This window comes from Dysidea avara, chromosome 5, assembly GCF_963678975.1.
Source record: "Dysidea avara chromosome 5, odDysAvar1.4, whole genome shotgun sequence".
NCBI lineage: Eukaryota > Metazoa > Porifera > Demospongiae > Dictyoceratida > Dysideidae > Dysidea > Dysidea avara.
In genome coordinates this window covers 11,113,954-11,131,530 of record NC_089276.1, presented here as the reverse complement: position 1 = coordinate 11,131,530, position 17,577 = coordinate 11,113,954, and the positions used below count along the sequence as shown (strand labels likewise).

General features: G+C 36.7%; 1 protein-coding gene and 1 long non-coding RNA gene across 2 annotated transcripts; both read left to right on the top strand.

The window, feature by feature from the left end:
- Positions 1-2,069: 2,069 nt before the first annotated feature.
- On the top strand, positions 2,070-6,509 carry LOC136256979 (uncharacterized). The gene is made up of 2 exons (XR_010701751.1): positions 2,070-2,291; positions 6,265-6,509. It is a non-coding gene; the product is annotated as an uncharacterized lncRNA (long non-coding RNA).
- Positions 6,510-13,618: 7,109 nt separating this feature from the next.
- LOC136256972 (collagen alpha-1(I) chain-like) lies at positions 13,619-16,422 on the top strand. Its single transcript, XM_066050059.1, has 12 exons — positions 13,619-13,775; positions 13,867-13,944; positions 13,997-14,188; positions 14,243-14,296; positions 14,369-14,404; positions 14,467-14,520; positions 14,575-14,625; positions 14,682-14,726; positions 14,787-14,808; positions 14,869-14,945; positions 15,003-15,047; positions 15,149-16,422. The coding sequence occupies exons 1-12, from the start codon at positions 13,671-13,673 to the stop codon at positions 16,298-16,300; spliced, it is 1,911 nt and encodes a 636-aa protein (XP_065906131.1). The 5' UTR covers positions 13,619-13,670; the 3' UTR covers positions 16,301-16,422.
- Positions 16,423-17,577: the final 1,155 nt, after the last annotated feature.

Genomic DNA, 17,577 nt, shown 5'->3' with positions numbered 1-17,577 from the left:
CAGGTACATATAAAATCACTGGTAGCATGTAGTCTATAGGGTCCAGACACTATAGCCCTAAGATGCTTAAAATTTTACTATAATGTTGTAGTTATCAAGTTTGTAGTTAAAATTTCTCACCATTCATATTTAACTAAAACAAGTTTCAGAATAGCCTTTCAAAAGCACTAATAAAGAATTCACTTGGTAGAGTTAAAGTGCTGGTAAAGTTTCAGTTGGTATGTAAGGCAAGATATCTCACATAATGGAAGGAATAATAGCTGCACAGGTAAAGAATGGAATGTTTGACTTCAGTTTACACACTCGTTTTGTTTTCTTCTGAATTCTAAAGTTATTGTTCTATTAGAGTATTTAGAATTTTAGCAGCCAGTTTAAGTCTTACTCATAATTTTGACCACCTCTCATAAGAGAGTAACTGTTTCCCTTGCTCTCTTCCCCTTTTCATTGTCTGTGCTTCACCTGTATATAGCTTCTACTAGCATCCTAGCTAGCACATCATAATAGAACTATTGGAGGGTGGGGTTGCTTTAGCATCCCAAGCACCCCTTCCCTTATTTATGAGAGCAACTGTGAAACATATAACATGCACAACACACAATAACATAAAGCTTATTTTATGTTACTGGTAATACAAAAAAAGCACATTATATACGAGCATGTCATATTAACACAGAATCCATTCATCACATGAGCAATAGATAATACATAGCTAAATAATGTCACCATATTCATGAAAGTTATTGTTGTACTTAGTTAGGGTGATAGAATTATATAGGTCTTCTAAGTTTATGGATTATTTTCCACTGTCATGACAAGTATACAAAAATATCTTCAGAGTGAAGCATTCACACATGCATACAAAGACATGTGAATTATGGACTCACAGTCAGGGAATATGTAGCTATACAAGACAAAGATGTGTGTTAGTGAAATGTGCATGTAGAATATAGCTCCTTTAGCATTCGCTGCATATCCATTCCCACCTCCGTTCCCATTCTAAGATGGAAATCCCATTCCAACTGGAATGTACCTTAATCCATACGGAGGGGGACCCCCATTTTATTATATGGATGATACAATGCTTATTATGGATCATGAAGAGCATACTAAAGAGTTAGCAACAAAACATTAGTTCATAAACATGCACTCACATATTATATACGTAAGTTCAAGCCATGCTAGTAAGAATAAGAATAAAAGTGAGCAAGTTTTTTTTAATATGTATACAGCAATGAAACATAACTGGCAGTTCATGATAAATACATGTTCAGCACATTTCAATGGTGCACAAGTGTTATGACAATACCTAATGAACAGTATTGATTAAATTGCAGGAATCTCGTATTCAGAATTAGGTTTCAGTACATTGCAGAGGGAATTTTGATGGTTACCAGACATTAGTCAGCCTTTTCACTTGGAAGAGATTACCTGATTACTTCCTGAACTGGTTAAAAATGACCAACTAAAAAGATCAGTTTACTTTTATAGTCAAATGCTTTAATAGAGTAGTCAAAATGTTAGTGTGTCCGTAAATAAAATTAATGTAGAGAAAAATTGTTGTCATCAGGCAAGACTGAATTCCTTATGCCTCTCGCTATGATTTTTGTATATCTTATATACCACTGTGTATGCTTTCCCCAAGATTTGGCCCACACTCAAATGCATACCTATTTAAAATGTAATATGGCACGATAGTGACAGTACTGCTTTGCTCAAGACTCAAGATGGTCTATATACGTATGTATGTATAGCAGTACCAACATGGTGGTAAAGTAATACAAACATGTTGAACTCATTCTGTAAGAAGAAAGTGATCATAAGTATACACTAATAGTTATCAAAGTACAGAACGAAAAGAATTGTTAGAAAAAACAGCAGCTGTGGAATACTATCAACTAGTGTAAAAATAATTTAAAAAATTAAAATGTTGGAATAGAGACCCCTGAAAAAAGTAAAAAACAAGAGTCAAACAAGCCAGCATATTAAACACACTATTTGGACTCAATAGATATGGTAGAAACTAAGGAAAAAACAGTGATTTTCCATAAATCAGGGGTAGATAAGTACTGAGAATGCTTCTGTATAGATGTTTATTTGAGTCCAAATCAACAATGTTTAACATGCTGGCTTGTTTGACTCTTGTTTCTTTACTTTTTCAGCGATCTCTATTCCCATGTTTTATTTTTAAAACTATTTTTACACTAGTTTGTTTACTTTGTATGGATGGCTAACATGATAGTAAGAGGTGCTGGTGGTGCTCGATATTACACAATACTAAACATGTATATCAAGTTAGTCATCATGTGCAGTAGCTGTTAAGTAGTCAGCTTATTATTATCACAGAGTTAGCAAACACCAGTGTATTGCATAATTTGAATGTACTTCACAGCTTTGACATATCCAACTATAGGCAGTGTATAACATGTTGTGTGGTCAGCAATAGTATGGTTTCTGATTTATCATATTCACATGCACACTTGTGCAGCTATGTGATCACAATAAGTCAAGTACACAGTGGTACACAACAACATTGTTGCTCTGGTATGGACTTAATATAGTGTAAAAATAATCTAATCCAAGACAGCCAAGCTGTAAAACAAGAGTGCGACCCTCAAAAAGGCTATGGTGAAAAAAGATGTGAAGTCCAAGGTGGTGGCTAAGAAATGGCTGTGATGGTAGGTTAATGGTAAAAATTTTAATAACGACAATTCAGGTGAATTTTGGTGTTGCTTGGTCTTGGCACAAAACTCACCTGAATTGTCGTCATTAAAATTTTTACCATTAATCTACCATCACAGCCATTTCTTAGCTGCCACCTTGGATTTCACATCTTTTTTCACCATAGCCTTTTTGAGGGCCGCACTCTTTTTTTACATCTTGGCTGTTTTGGATTAGATTTCATTTCATTTTGTATTTGTATACCCCGGGCTTTTTAACCTATCTTTGTTTCATTACCACAGGAAGAAGAAAAGATGAGGCAGATGTTAAATACTTTAAATATTTCTGATTTTATCAGTAAATGTACAAATTATATATAATACATATATTTATTACAGAACTCTGCATGATGGTTTCTTTGTAGCTGAACTCTCTACAAGGTAACTTCTTCTAGCTGATCCCTCTACAGGGCGATTTGTTTGTAGCTGAACTCTCTACAAGGTGACTTCTTCTAGCTGAACTACGTAGTTGAACGCCCTACAAGATAACTTCTTCTAGCTGATCTCTCTACAGGGTGAATTGTTTGTAGCTGAACTCTCTACAGGGCAATTCGTTTGTAGCAGAATTCTTTTCAAGGTGACTGCTCTATTAGGATGACTGCTCTATTAGAGTATCTCGATCTTGCACTTCCTACACCAAGTTGGATTTCGTGTTATAACTCCGTGGCTTTAAGTCTGATTCTTCTACACCATTGAAGAGCCTTTCTAAGATGATTGCTCCATCTGTACAGCGAATTTCAAAGCATTACTCCAAGCAGTTTTTCTGGTAGGCCTGGCAAGTAGTCGTTTTTTATTATCTAATCTCGATTGCGTAATTGTTATTATTATTATTATTATTATTGTTTATCTGATTTGCCAAAAAAAGACAGGGTGACACCAAAAGGCAGAGCCTGTACAAGGGTGTTTCCCTAGAAGATACAAAACCAAAAACGGAGGGGACAAATACAGAGAAAACACAGCTACAAAAACCAAGAAAGAACACATACACATATAAATTAATTACCACAAAACAGTTTATACACAGCTTGGCGAAACTTAGATGAGCTGAGATCAAATACATCACACGATAGAGTGTTCCATAAGAAAACAGTGTTCACAAAGAAAGAATGTCTATAAGAATTGATAGAAGACTGTAGCGGAACAAGGGTGAGAGGATGCGCTCGGGTACAAGATGTATTGAAATTACAGTAATTTGATAGTTTCAAAGAATCGTACCTACCTTTTATGATGTCATAAAGCATAGCCACGCTCAAATAATCCCTTCGAGATGACAGTGTTGGCCAGTGTAATTCTTGTAAACAAGCATTAGAAGATTTATTCCAACACTTATGTAATGGTGACCAACGACTTCCACAGGCCCAACGTGCAGCACGTCATTGGACAGATTCCACTGTGGACTTATCAGAAACAGTATGAGGATTCCACACAGTGCAAGCGTACTCTAGTGAAGGCCACACTAAAGACTTATAGACCATGGATTTGGCCTCAGTTGTAGCACCCCATAAAGTGTGACGTAGAAAATTCAAGGACTTGCTGGTTTTGGCTGCAACATACTTGCAGTGGTGTGACCATGACAAATTTGATTGAAAGAAAACTCCCAAATATTTCACACTGTTGGTTTTTGTTGTTGTATCTTCGTGGTTTTTAGCTCGATTTGTTTCAAACCACAAAAGGTTTGAGGTTCAATAGTTAACATATTCACCCACCGATTTTCAGCTTCTTCCCTTAAGCGGTTTACCCTGTAGACCCTGTAGGCATGACAACATATTGGAGTTATTATTTGTGAATAATCGCTAATAACTCTTTGTCTGTGTATCGTATTCCAACCAAAGTTGGTACAGAGATACGCCTTTATACCCTCGTCTGTGTGCCAAATTTCAAGGAAATCGGATATGGCGTTCGCGTTTTATAGCGTATTTTGTAAGTGTGCGAAAAAAGAGGAAGAAAAATAAGAAAGAAAAAAAAACGAAGAAACTAAGCCAATTTTTGAAGTCGCATATCTCAGGAATGCTTGAAGCGATTTTGCTCAAACTTGGAATGTGGAGTGTTGCAGTTGGAGGGCGTGTCCACAGCAAAAATCGTCTTGTCTCACCAAGGCAGCACAGAGCTACGGAGGTTCGGAAATTGCGTTTTCGTTCTTCCTGTCAATATACTCACGGGTGTTAATTGTGCGCCGGCTTCTTAGGCCGCATGACACACTATCGTGTGTCTTGATTTTCAAAAATTAAAACATAGGAATAGAGATCGCTGAAAAAGTAAAGAAACAAGGGTCAAACAAGCCAGCATGTTAAACACAGAGAGATCTCTATTTGGACTCAATGGATATGGGGTATAGATAGAGATTAAGGAAAATGAGTAGTTTTATATAAATAGGGGCAGACAAGTACTGAAAATAATCAGTAAGCACTGAGAATTCTTCTGTATAAATGTTTATTTGAGTCCAAATAGAGATCTCTGTGTGTTTAACATGCTGGCTTGTTTGACCCTTGTTTCTTTACTTTTTTCAGCAATCTATTCCCATGTTTTAATTGTTGAGAATTATTTTTACACTAGTTTGTTTACTTTTTATAAATCCATTTATGGATAGCTAACATGATCATAAGAGGTGCTGGTGGTGCTTGATATTGCACATGTACAGTACATAGCTATTAAGTAGTCAGCTAATATTATCAGAGTTAGCAAACATGTTTCCATACCCAGTGGCGTAGCCAAGGGTGGGCGGGATCCCAAGGGTGGGCATGTGCGGGCATTTGCCCAACCATCACAAACTTTTGCCCAACCATCACAAGTAGCTTAAGATTCACGCGAGGATTTACAGCAGCACACAAAACAACCTTACTTTAATACTGTAAAGCGTAAACGTGTACCTCATTTGTTGAACCATGACTTCGAAGAAGAGATCGAGTTAGATGGGGTATCACGTGATCCATTACGCAGAAAATCCCTCGGGAAGTATGTAGACGCACGTGCCACGCTCCTTGGCGCGGTAGAAATTCGAAATTTTAAATGGAGTCGAAGCGTGGTACTGTATCTCTAAGTCACAGTGAGTGATAATCGTCAGTAGGATTCAGTGTGGATGGTGCTGGCAGCAAAAAAATTTGGTTTCAGTGGACTTGTCAAGCGTATTTTTTTGATAAGGAAAGTACCGTATAGCCTAACTTACTGCTGATGAAAGAAAACGGGAATACATACTCTTTTAGATAACAATAATGACATATGCAAATGGAGCTGGAAATGGAGAAAAGGTCAAGTCATTATGAAGTGTCACGTGCACAATTTGTACTGATTAATCGAGTTGTGGTTTACACGAGATTCATGCAAAATGTACATTGGCTGCTATAAGTCTGGGACGAAACTTTCTTGGCATGCTGATATTTGTGATAAGGCTCATAGTTCATAAATTAGCGTCCCGGGCCTTCATTTGGGGCCATGTGGCGTTTACTTGAAAAAGTATTACATGTCGCTGTGATGTTGGTCTTTAAGCTATATACTGCCAGTTGATTGTAGTAAATATGTGATGAACTGTTTACATTGTTGGTTCTTGTAGATACAGCAGTTTGATGTCACGTGATGCTCTGCTACGACGATCGTCGGTGGATGCCTGTCCTACAAGTTTAGCATTATAGCTAGTAAATGTTTGCATGCATGCAAGCAGCATTTGTTTACACTATAGCATAGGTAGCTGTAGGCTTTGTGTGCATACACTTTTCATATTTTCTTTGATAATGTCTCACATGAAAGTGAGCGTGTTTCTTGTGTGTAGTTAAGTTGATGTTATGCCCAACCATCAAATATTGGCTGGCTACGCCCCTGTCCATACCATTGAATGTACTTTGTACTATACAGCTTCAACATATCCAACTATAGGCAGTGTATAGCATGTTGTGGTCAGCAATAGTATGGCTTCTGATTTGTGCAGTTATGTGATCACAATTAAGTCAAAGGTAATGATATAAAGTTTCCAAATGAACTTGTTGACATAAATAGATTGGATACTTATTAACACATTGGTTACCCTTGCAGAAACTAAGTCAGAAGATCAATGGCTAAGTGAACCTACAAGAAGCAACATTGCTTGAGAATGGGTGTTATCATTGTAATATGCATTTAAAAATAGGTCATGGACATTGGAAGGAAAGTAGCATAGTTTTTATCCCCAAAAAGTACTCACATTTTGCTCTAACCCTGTGAGAAAATAATAATTAGAAGATGAACAAAATGGCAGATTTCAGTTCTTTAATAAAAAAAGTCCTTTTATCAAATCTTTTGATTTCATCTTTGCTAGTGGACCTAAACTCCTTTCAAATGAACTTCTAAGGCTTCTTTTGAGGTTGGAAAAGGTTTTTAAGGTGGTGTTTAGTTGAGTGTTCTATTAGGATTTTGGAAAAAAACAGACGATCTCTATTATGAACCACTACCGTGGTTCATGATACTGTGGTTAAATATCAGTAATGATATAAGGTTTCCAAATGAACTTAAAATAGATTGGATACTTATTAACACCTATTAACATTTTGGTTACCCTTGCAGAGACTAAGTCAGAAGATCAATGGTAAAGCGAATCTATAAGAAGCAAATTTGCTTGAGAATGGGTGTTATCACTGTAATATGCATTTAAAAATAGGTCACGGATGTGAAGAAAGACATAGGAAGGAGAGTTATGAAGTTTTTATCCAAAAGTATTTACATTTTGCTCTAGCCATGTGGAAAAAAATAAGATGAACAAGATGGCATATTTTAGTTATTTAAAAAGTACTTTTGTTGGTTCCTTTTGACTTCATATTTTCCAGTGGACCTATACTTCTTCCAAATTAACTTCTAAGGCTTCTTTTGTGGTTGGGGGAGCTTCCTAAGGTGGTGTTTAGGTGTGTGTTCTATTAGGATTTTGGTAAAAAACATAGTCGATCTCTACTATGAATCACTACCGTGGTTCATGATACTACCCAGTATTGTGATATCAAGTGGTAATACTCTACTCCAAGATTGGTATTGTAGGTATCAATATAACCAGACACTTGACATTTGGTCATATTTTCAACCGATTTAGCTTGTTGTGTAGGATTTCTACTGACGTTACTAAATTATTTTTTATATGCATATTATTTAGCTTGCTTACCTCATGTAAGTCATATCATGTGTAGTATTGATATCTAAAGTATATAATGAGGTAATGCTGCTGGGTTTTGCTGATATGTATGCCCAAAATCCTGAGGGCTGCAGACCAGATGACTATAAGGTGGGTAGAAATATGCATCCACACATTGCCCAAACAATTATTTAACTGATCGTTTGCTGTTTTTTAATTGTCAATTAGTCAAAACTTAGCAACTACACTGACCATCATAGCTTAAACCTGTAAACCTAAACCCACAATTTAACGCTCCATGTCATGAGTCAAAGTGTAATGTATCTTTGAATTGGTTGGGTATCAAAGCCATAAGCAAACATGATACTGCCCAGGAAGCCCTGTACAGTGCCTTTGAATGCCCATGCTAAAGTAGTGCGTATATACTTTAATAAATCAGTCAGCTTATATAGTACAATATATTAGTGAACTGAACATAAAAGTGTTTTAAATAAACTGCTATTATTCTCACAATTTCAGAGAGCCTAGATCTCAAAAATTTTCCATGGGATAGCTATGCCCTCAGACCCTAATAAATTTACTAAGGTATAAATCCTTACTTCCACCTTCCTTTTGTAGGCCCAAGTATAGCATCATGTCTGACTAGGCACTTGTTACCTTTGGGAATAGTTATACTAGTTAAAAACATTTGCATTTGCCAGTTTGAAGATGTGGAATTATGCACAACATGTGGCCATCAAGAATATTATGCCTATACCGTATTTACATTTTCGTGGCATGTAGATGTGTTTATTGCTCCTTTGCATTGCATAAAATGAATGAACAAAACTTCAATATTATTTTGTCAACTTTTAAATTTAAACTTCTCAACTTTTAAATTAAATTTGTCAACTTCTCTTCAGAATAAGAACATAGCATACAATGTATGTTTTGATCTTTGATATTTAATGAGGTCTCTAATATCAGTAAGAAACCTCCTGGCAAATTAGAACCTCCTTGAGTTGGCTATCTATATAGAAACCTGCCAAGTTATTATTTAGACTTTGAGCATATAATGTATTCGCTGTGTAGTATTTTAGCAAAGCGTACTTAAAACCTAGTTATAAATAACACTGAACCATGTTCTAAGTCAGTTAGGAACTACTCCTTGGTTATTCATAATTTTTTAGAAACGTCAGTTTTGCCTCAGTTTCTAAAACCGTGAAGAACCCTGGGCTGGGTTCCTAACCTATTAAGTTGTGCCTCCCAATCCTCTGGTGGCTAATCATCCACTCTCGGTGCACACCAACAGTCTCCACATGATGGGTGTAGGGAAGAAAGATCCTTCTGTGAAGCATCATAGTACATTTTAAGTGTACAAGTTTGCAGTAATACACCAACTAATTTTGTCCTCCCCAAAAGCCAAAGCAGTAGACAATACTGCAAAAACAATGACGTATTCATGCTTATTCTTAGATGATGTTATTTCTATACACTTGCAGTACAGCCAGTACACTATTGGCATCCATGTCTATGATACAGTGCAAATACAGGTGATCTGTTTCCTATGCTGTTAGTGGTTACTCAAATCCCTATTTATTTATATTAAATACTGTACAAAACTCCAAAATGGAGTATTTGTGCACAGATACAGACAATTACACAAAAATGTATACAGTAGCTGGGTTAATACAAAATATTTCAATATTCTCTTCTTAAAATCTTCTACATTTGTTACTTCAATAACTGTAGCTAGTAAACTGTTCCACATTTTAAGAGCTGAAGGAAAAAAAGGAGTGCAAATAAACATCAAGGTGAGCTTGCAATTGTTGGAATCTTTGTAAATGACCTTTTGTACTGGAGTTAGTCATTGTGGGAATGTGATGGTTAGGTATACTGAGTCTGACTATGTTATGTAAAATCTTATACAACATGGTGAGACGCGAGATCTCATGACGTTGTTCCAACCATGTGATTGTAACATTTCTGCAACACTAGATGTTAGTCCAAAGTTCCCAGTCTTAAATCTTGCAGCTCTTTGCTGAATTGCTTCAATCAAGTTAATGTTTGTTTTTGTGTATGGAGGCCACACACACTAGCATATTCTATCAATAGCCTCACCATTGATCTACAACAGGCTTCTTTCATCATAGTTGAGCAAGAGCTGATGTTTCGCTGTAAGAAAGACTTGACTTGATTTGCTTTGAAAGAGGTCTTCTTAATATGCTCATTAAAAATGTTAAGTGTTCATCCAGGATAACTCCAAGATATTTGGTGTGAGGTACAGAGCTCACATTCTCACCAATTAAGTAGTAGCAGTACTGATCTTGCTGGGTTCTGACATCTAAGTGCTTAAAGATGTTTGAGCATTTATGTTCAAAAAATTTGCAGCAAATGCAAGTAAGGGAGACTGGACGATAGTTTAGTGGACTTGATCTATCATCTTTCTTATAAATGGGGACTATGTTAGCATGCTTCCATTCCTAAGGCAGTTGTCCCTCCCTGTCCCAGTGAAGCTTTATAAATCATAGCTAAACTAGGTGCAAACTCAAAGCAAAAAAACGGGTTGGAATTTTGTCAGATCCAGGAGCTTTAGATGGTTTAAGATTTTGTAAAAGTTGAACAATACCATTTGTATCGATATGAGTGGGTGGAATTTGTTGATGCAGATATCACTCAGTACTGGCATAGTCGATGTGTCTTCACTTGTGAAGACGGTAGAAAAAGCTCTATTAATAAGTTCTGCCTTACTTTGTGGATCGCTATAGACAACACCATTGTCCTGTAATGTAGCCACATCACAGTGATCATTCTTTTGTGCCTTAATAAATGACCACAACTTCTTGGAAACTTTCCCTGTTTGGGAGCAGACAAGGTTTCAGATATACTTGTTGTATGTTCTTCTACATTGTTGCTGAGATTCTTTCTTGTATAATGATGGTTACTCTGATTGTACATGTGTTAAGTTAAAAAATACCTTCAAGTTTCTACATAACAGTACATGCACATGTGTACACATACAGATGTACCACAATTATTGAAAAGATGCATCTGATCTTTTTCCAAATTGAACATCCAAATAGTATAGTACAATTTTTTTGAGAGGAGTGTATTGGATATTTTCTTTGATTATGAGCTATGTAAAAATCATTAACTTTCACCTTTAAGATTCTGATTCTTTAGGTCTGTCATTTTGGATATATTCTAGATAGAGATAATGGGGGTGAATGTCAGTATCAGCGGGAGAAAAATTTATAAAGTGTTTTTTTTATTAAATATACAACAATTACACATACAGGGTTTGTATGGTGTATATTGCTGCTGTCGCCATCCCTCCTCCTCCACCACCACTACCACTACCACTACTACTGTGCTGCTGCTGTATGTGTGTAATCTGCAGGTGCATATTAATAGAATGTCACTGGAATGCACAAGTGTGCAACAGCTTGCGTATTGATTTCTTGTTATGGGAAATAGCTGACTGTGTTTCTCAGCACTGAAAGTTATAATGGAAATCTAACAGAGTACTGAAAGTTACACTTGTACATAAAATCAAACTTTTTGGGTGTCTGTAGTTATGCTAACATAGCCTGCAGCTGGTGTAGCTAGTTAAGTATTTTCATCTGAATACCAACAACTAAGAATTGCTTTAAATTATCAATGTTATCTAGCTGCATGAGTAATCTTATTAACTGTTTATAGTGATTATAACACTTGTGACAAAGTCACAAAAAAAAATAAAACAACTTTAGCACTCTTCTAGTCAAGTGATTGTATGTACAGGTAGCCATTGTAACTGTCACCTTTGTGCGCCTTCAGTCTTATAGGAAAATGATGATACAAGCATAGTATAGTGTGTGGATTGTATGAATATAATTTTGTAGTAGCAATGTACTTGTATGTACACCTAGCCAACATAACTACGTATATGCATTCATATTATTTCCCAATTTACACATATCCTACACTATGTGGAAGCCCTATCTTGTAATATGAGAAACCATGTTAGACAAAATAGAATCCAAGTATATATCTGACACTGTGCGTTTGGTGGCAGCTTGTCTACAGCCTTGGATCTAGATCTGTATGTTTATGCACATAACATCAAACCTTTTACATTGTTATATATAGTATTGTTAGTCCATGTGCTACTGCAGTATACAGCATACTGTATAAGTTATACATGCATTCACATAATTGTACACACTGAGAGTCAATGATAGCACATAACACTACCAAATAACATGTATACCATATAGAAGGCACTATTAATCACAACAATACTGATGGTCAACAGTACAATATGTTACAAATTCTGATGAAGACACTGTCAATAATAGAACTCCCAGCATAGGTATTTACACGTTAAATGATGCTGAAGATTTCTATTTGCATTGTTTTATCCTGAGCTAGTTTCAAATAGTAATCCCTGTCAGTCCAATCCACAGGTGCAGGCACTTTATGACATCCATTTTTGCACATCATGACCACGAACACTTGTACTTTCACATCAATGTCCATACTTATTGAGACATGTATGGCTGATCATACAATAGATGGCCTATAATGTGACCAAACAAAATGCCCCTAATTTGTCAACTTCATAGTTCCAATTAAATTAATCGTATTTGTGCACATCTATAGCAACCTGTATACAAGTGTAGACATTAGCCTGTAACATTTGTATGAATCTAAGGCTAAAGCAGGATTTTGTGAGATTGTGCTGTATGGGTACATAAGCAATTAACATTAGTGGTGCAGGTCCTTCTGACCTTCTTATACTGTTAATTGATTGATTGGTTAATTGATCAATCAACCAATCAATTAATCAACAGTAAAGAAGGGCAGAATAGCCTGTAGTATATACGTATGGACCGGAAACTGTTGCATAAAATGCATACAGGTGTGCAAGCCATCAAATTACATGATTAGAAAAATTCTCAGTTATAAACAATGAGTCAACTTAGTGTAAAACAGCATGTATGGACTGACTGTGTTAGACAGTTGTGTATGCATTTATCATTTTCATTGTTAACAACCCTATAGTGAACACACAGATTACTTCTTAACTCGCTAGCTGCCAATTTTTCACATGTTATGTTTGAGGGTACTATGACCAGTATGGAAACTATTGGTACACACAATATGGCTGCACCCACACTTTAACACAAACATGGTTAATTGTTAATACACCCTGTAAGGCCCCAGTCCAATGCTCAGTGACTGCTGTTCAAATTGTTTCCTTGCATGAGTACGAAAATTCATTATTAGTTGTTTATGTTATACTACCTAGTTGAAGATTAGATATGCATATACATTACTCTAGGGTACAGCTGAAAAATATCTTTGGCTGATTATGTACTTCCAGTGATAAGAACATCCACCACTACATGTGTCAAGTATTAACCGTATGGGTATTGGTGTTTGTGTGCTGATGTGAGGTAAAGAAATACTGCATGTTGATAATATCCACAGAATCATGTAACTACATATTTTTAGCAGAATTTAAAGAGTCAGTCTCCTTATATATATGCAGGATTTAGTTTTCATGTGAGATTGCACTTCCAATAAAAAACTACACAGAACATTCCATGCCACCACATAATATTGTAGCAACATATGTAAACTCTGTTGGGATTAGCCATGTCAATGCTACTATACACCATTAAAAATATACGTAAGTGGAATCTAAGGGCTATGTATCAGTGGTAAACAATGCAGCAACATTGCTGAGAAATAGGTCTAAGATTAATTATTCTGGATTCTGTGGTATAACTATGTAGTGTTTTATGACAATCCCTATATGATAGACCACAACTGGTCTCACTTATAGGTACTGGAATGTAAACAATGTCATACACATTGAGTGATGCTGGTATATATAAAGGATGAGCTTGATAAAATCATTACATCTTGTTCAGATAATCAGAAGGATGAATCTGTTATTTATACTTGCAGGCCTGATTGCAGCTTTGGCATTAGTAGGAGCGACTGTAAGTCAACTATGTACAGTATTGTGTGAGATAATAATGTAACTAGCTAGTTGATGTTGTCACCATATATGCATGTTAAATTTCTCTTCAGGATGATCCTCCCTACCCATCATGTGGTGACTGCATATACAGTACTTTCAGAGGACATGATGGAGAATCAGGACCGCAGGTGGGTGAATGGTTCATAAAAAAACTGTTTATTATATGTATAATCCATATAGGGTCCTAAAGGCTACCCTGGTCCAGATGGCCCTCGTGGTGACAATGGTGAACCAGGAAAAGATGGACATTATGGACTTAAAGGAGACACTGGTGACCCAGGTCATCCTGGTCCAAGAGGACTTGCAGGAAATTGTACTACTCAACCTGGACCTGCTGGACCTCCAGGAGATATGGGAGATCAAGGGAGACAAGTAAATGCATCATTCATTTACAAACATTTATTACTATCATTATTATTATTACAGGGTGTTAGAGGATCCAGAGGACTCCCTGGTCCTCGTGGTTACAAAGGACAAAAGGTTTGTGTACACATATATACATGCAACTGCTCCTGTGATCTCATTTAAATTGCTTCATTCTTACTATCATAGGGACAATGCTGTTTGTTTGCTCCACCTGGCTACCCTGTAAGTTGCTGTCCATCTATTACTAAAACATTAAATTATATAATTTAAATTGAATTTTTAAGGGAGCACCTGGAGAGATAGGACCATGTGGAAAAGATGGAAAAGCAGGAGATCCAGTAAGAACAAATGACAACAGGAAAAATATGTTTCAAAATACTATGCTCTCATAGGGTCCACCAGGTCCTCAGGGACAGAAGGGTATGACAAGGCAACTCTACAAAGTGAGTTATACATTCAAAGTGTGTCATACAATATACATGCTTTACTATAATTTTAGGTCAGGAAGCAGTTTGATTATCTTATCACATACCTTGGACTTCAGGTATGTCAATTACTAAACAATAATAGCTAGCCAAATTTATTATTCCTTTTCACACAATAGCTGCAATCATGCTGTAATGGAGGTATGATCACTACAAATGTGATGCCAGATTAAAGTATTATTTAAAAATCCATCCTTTCAGCTGGACATTATTCTGCTCCTACAAAAAAGAGACGTGCTGCATACGCATCTTACAGCACATGTCCTAAACATGGCACAGTAAGTTTGTACTACAATGTGTTGGAAGCTAAGAAACTGTGTAAATTATTTATATAGTATGTAACTGGGGAGCGTGGATACCCTGGACCAGAAGGACCTAAGGTATTGTATGTACAACAATACTATACATTTATGTTTGTGACAAAGTTCCACACAACAATAGCATCAATGTATGTATTTTATTTTTTTACCCCAATATATAGGGAGAACTGGGTGACTATGGAAGACAAGGACCAAAAGGATATTATGGAATACCTGGAAAGCATGGCCATGTTGGGTATCCAGGTGATAAAGGAGCACAGGGACCTGATGGACCAAAGGGATATCCCGGAGAACGTTATCAGTGTGAAGAGTGTCCAAACCATCCTGCAATCAAAGGTGACAGAGGTGACAATGGAGAAAAAGGCGATCGGGGTAGACCTGGTAACAGAGGACCAAAGGGTCCTCCTGGACAAGATGCAAAGTGTCTTATTGGTAGACCTGGTATGAAGGGCCGGACTGGTGAACCTGGTAATGATGGACAGAAGGGAGAGCAAGGACCTCCCGGATACCCAGGTAGACCAGGAAGTATTAAAACTCTAAAGAATGCTACACGAGTAAATGAACTCCTAAGATACATTGCCAATTTTAAATCTGACTTTTACCAATGTTGCTTTGGTCTAACAATCAAGTCACACATTAAAAGAGCAGTCAGACAAATTGCATCAGAAATGGGTGAGGACACTAATGACACAATGAGCGATGATGCAGGAATCACTGACGATTTAGATGATTATGCACTTCCATGCAAGTACTACGTTTACTATGAAGATGGAGACACATGCAACTACTACTTTCAATACTGTCCATTTACAAAGGGACCATTGGGATACCCTGGACCACCAGGACCCAGAGGAGACACTGGTATACAAGGTTATGCTGGACCAAAAGGTGATGATGGAGCAGATGGATCACCAGGTGCCAAAGGACCTAAGGGTAAAATCGGACCACTTGGTGAACAGGGGCCAGATGGAGAAGATTTCTACCTGGATTGTCCTACTCAAGGGCCCAAAGGAACGAAAGGAATACATGGCAGAAAGGGAGTTCAGGGTGTTCCTGGTAGGCCTGGATCCCGTGGCCCTAGAGGAGATGCTTGTCCACCTTCTTATGGTCCTGATGGTGCCCCTGGAATACCTGGCTATCCTGGAGTTCCTGGGAAGAAGGGACAACCAGGAAGACATGGCCCACCAGGAGGAAAGGGAGATGCAGCAGAAGGTGATATTTCTGAACAGGAGTTGATATATTACAAGTTGGAATTGAAGAAGCTGGCAGACAAAGTAGCCACAGGGAAGTGCTGCTATGTTCCAAAATACTAGAACTTGTATAAAAATTATTTAAAGTTAAAGCTATTACTTGTGTTTTTTTATGATTCTGTTCTTTTAACTGTACTATATTTTGTAATCCTTTGACAATAAATTAAGACTGTTGTTCTCATCTACATATTCACGGATAGCTACATATAAATAGCTACATCATCCCTAATATCAGTGGTGGATTTAGGGGTTCTGAGGGTTCTGGAAACTGGTCAAAACCTTCAGAACCAAGTATATTAAAGCAATTAAAATTGATTTGCAAAAGTATCAAAGGTTCAATTCAAAATACTCTAATAGAGCAGTCGACTACTCTAATAGAATTGTTTTATTATGTATTTTTAAAAGTTATTTAGCTTAAACAGTAAAAATCATATCTCAGAGTGTTTAAGATCTGCAAATTTTCCTGGGGGTATATGCAATCCCCCAGGATGGCATCCATGTGTCTGTTGTATGCTTCAAATTTTACTGTTTAGCCTATTCTTGAATGCTATGTCAGCAGAAGCAAGCATGCATTTAAGCAGCCTATATTAATTGATCAATTAATCAATTCTCAACATATGTTTAAAATATCAACTTTATTTGAAAGATTTTATTGGAGCAAAGTGTCACCAGATTCAAACTCAAAACAAATAATTTTTCAAACATTTTCTAGGCTCTAGACTCACATATGTGACCGGATTTGCGAAAAGGGGTCTTCCACACACATACAATTTACCAACTTTGACAATCCATAACTTTGGATTGGAAAAAGCTAATGGCTTGAAATTTGGTCAGCAGTGAGTACCAACATGGCTTAATGGATGAAGAAAATGTCAGAGTCATATTTTACTTGAACGCTAAGTTATGGTCTTCCAAGTTCATAGAATTGGATGTGTGTGGAAGACTCCTTTTCGCAAATCCGGTCACATATATGTATGCAACAGAAAATTTGAAAACCTGTCACCAACATTTCTGGAACCACCCTTGAATATGTGTCAATGTAGATATTCAGTGTTTGTATGCAGCAATTAAAAGCACAGTACCTTTTACATATCACTACAGGTCTGGACTCTGGTTCGAACGATTGTTTTATCATGAAAGGGCAAGGACAGTGGTTGTTACCAAGCATTTTGTCATTTATATCCATCAACATTACATTGCAGCAGACCTCATAAACACATGAATAATTAGCATGCCTTTCTTTGCAATCCATTAAAAGACTTCTCTACAACCAATTATGATAAGACATTTACTGTTGTCTAGTATATATTTTATTCCAATACTTATCACTAATATCATCT

What these genes read in the sequence shown, in the direction of transcription:
- LOC136256972 (XM_066050059.1), top strand. Translation starts at nt 13,671, where the DNA reads ATGAGCTTGATAAAATCATTACATCTTGTTCAGATAATCAGAAGGATG. An exon ending in TTGCTCCACCTGGCTACCCT is followed by an intron (nt 14,405 to 14,466) that starts GTAAGTTGCTGT and finishes TGAATTTTTAAG; the next exon opens with GGAGCACCTGGAGAGATAGG. An exon ending in ATGGAAAAGCAGGAGATCCA is followed by an intron (nt 14,521 to 14,574) that starts GTAAGAACAAAT and finishes ATGCTCTCATAG; the next exon opens with GGTCCACCAGGTCCTCAGGG.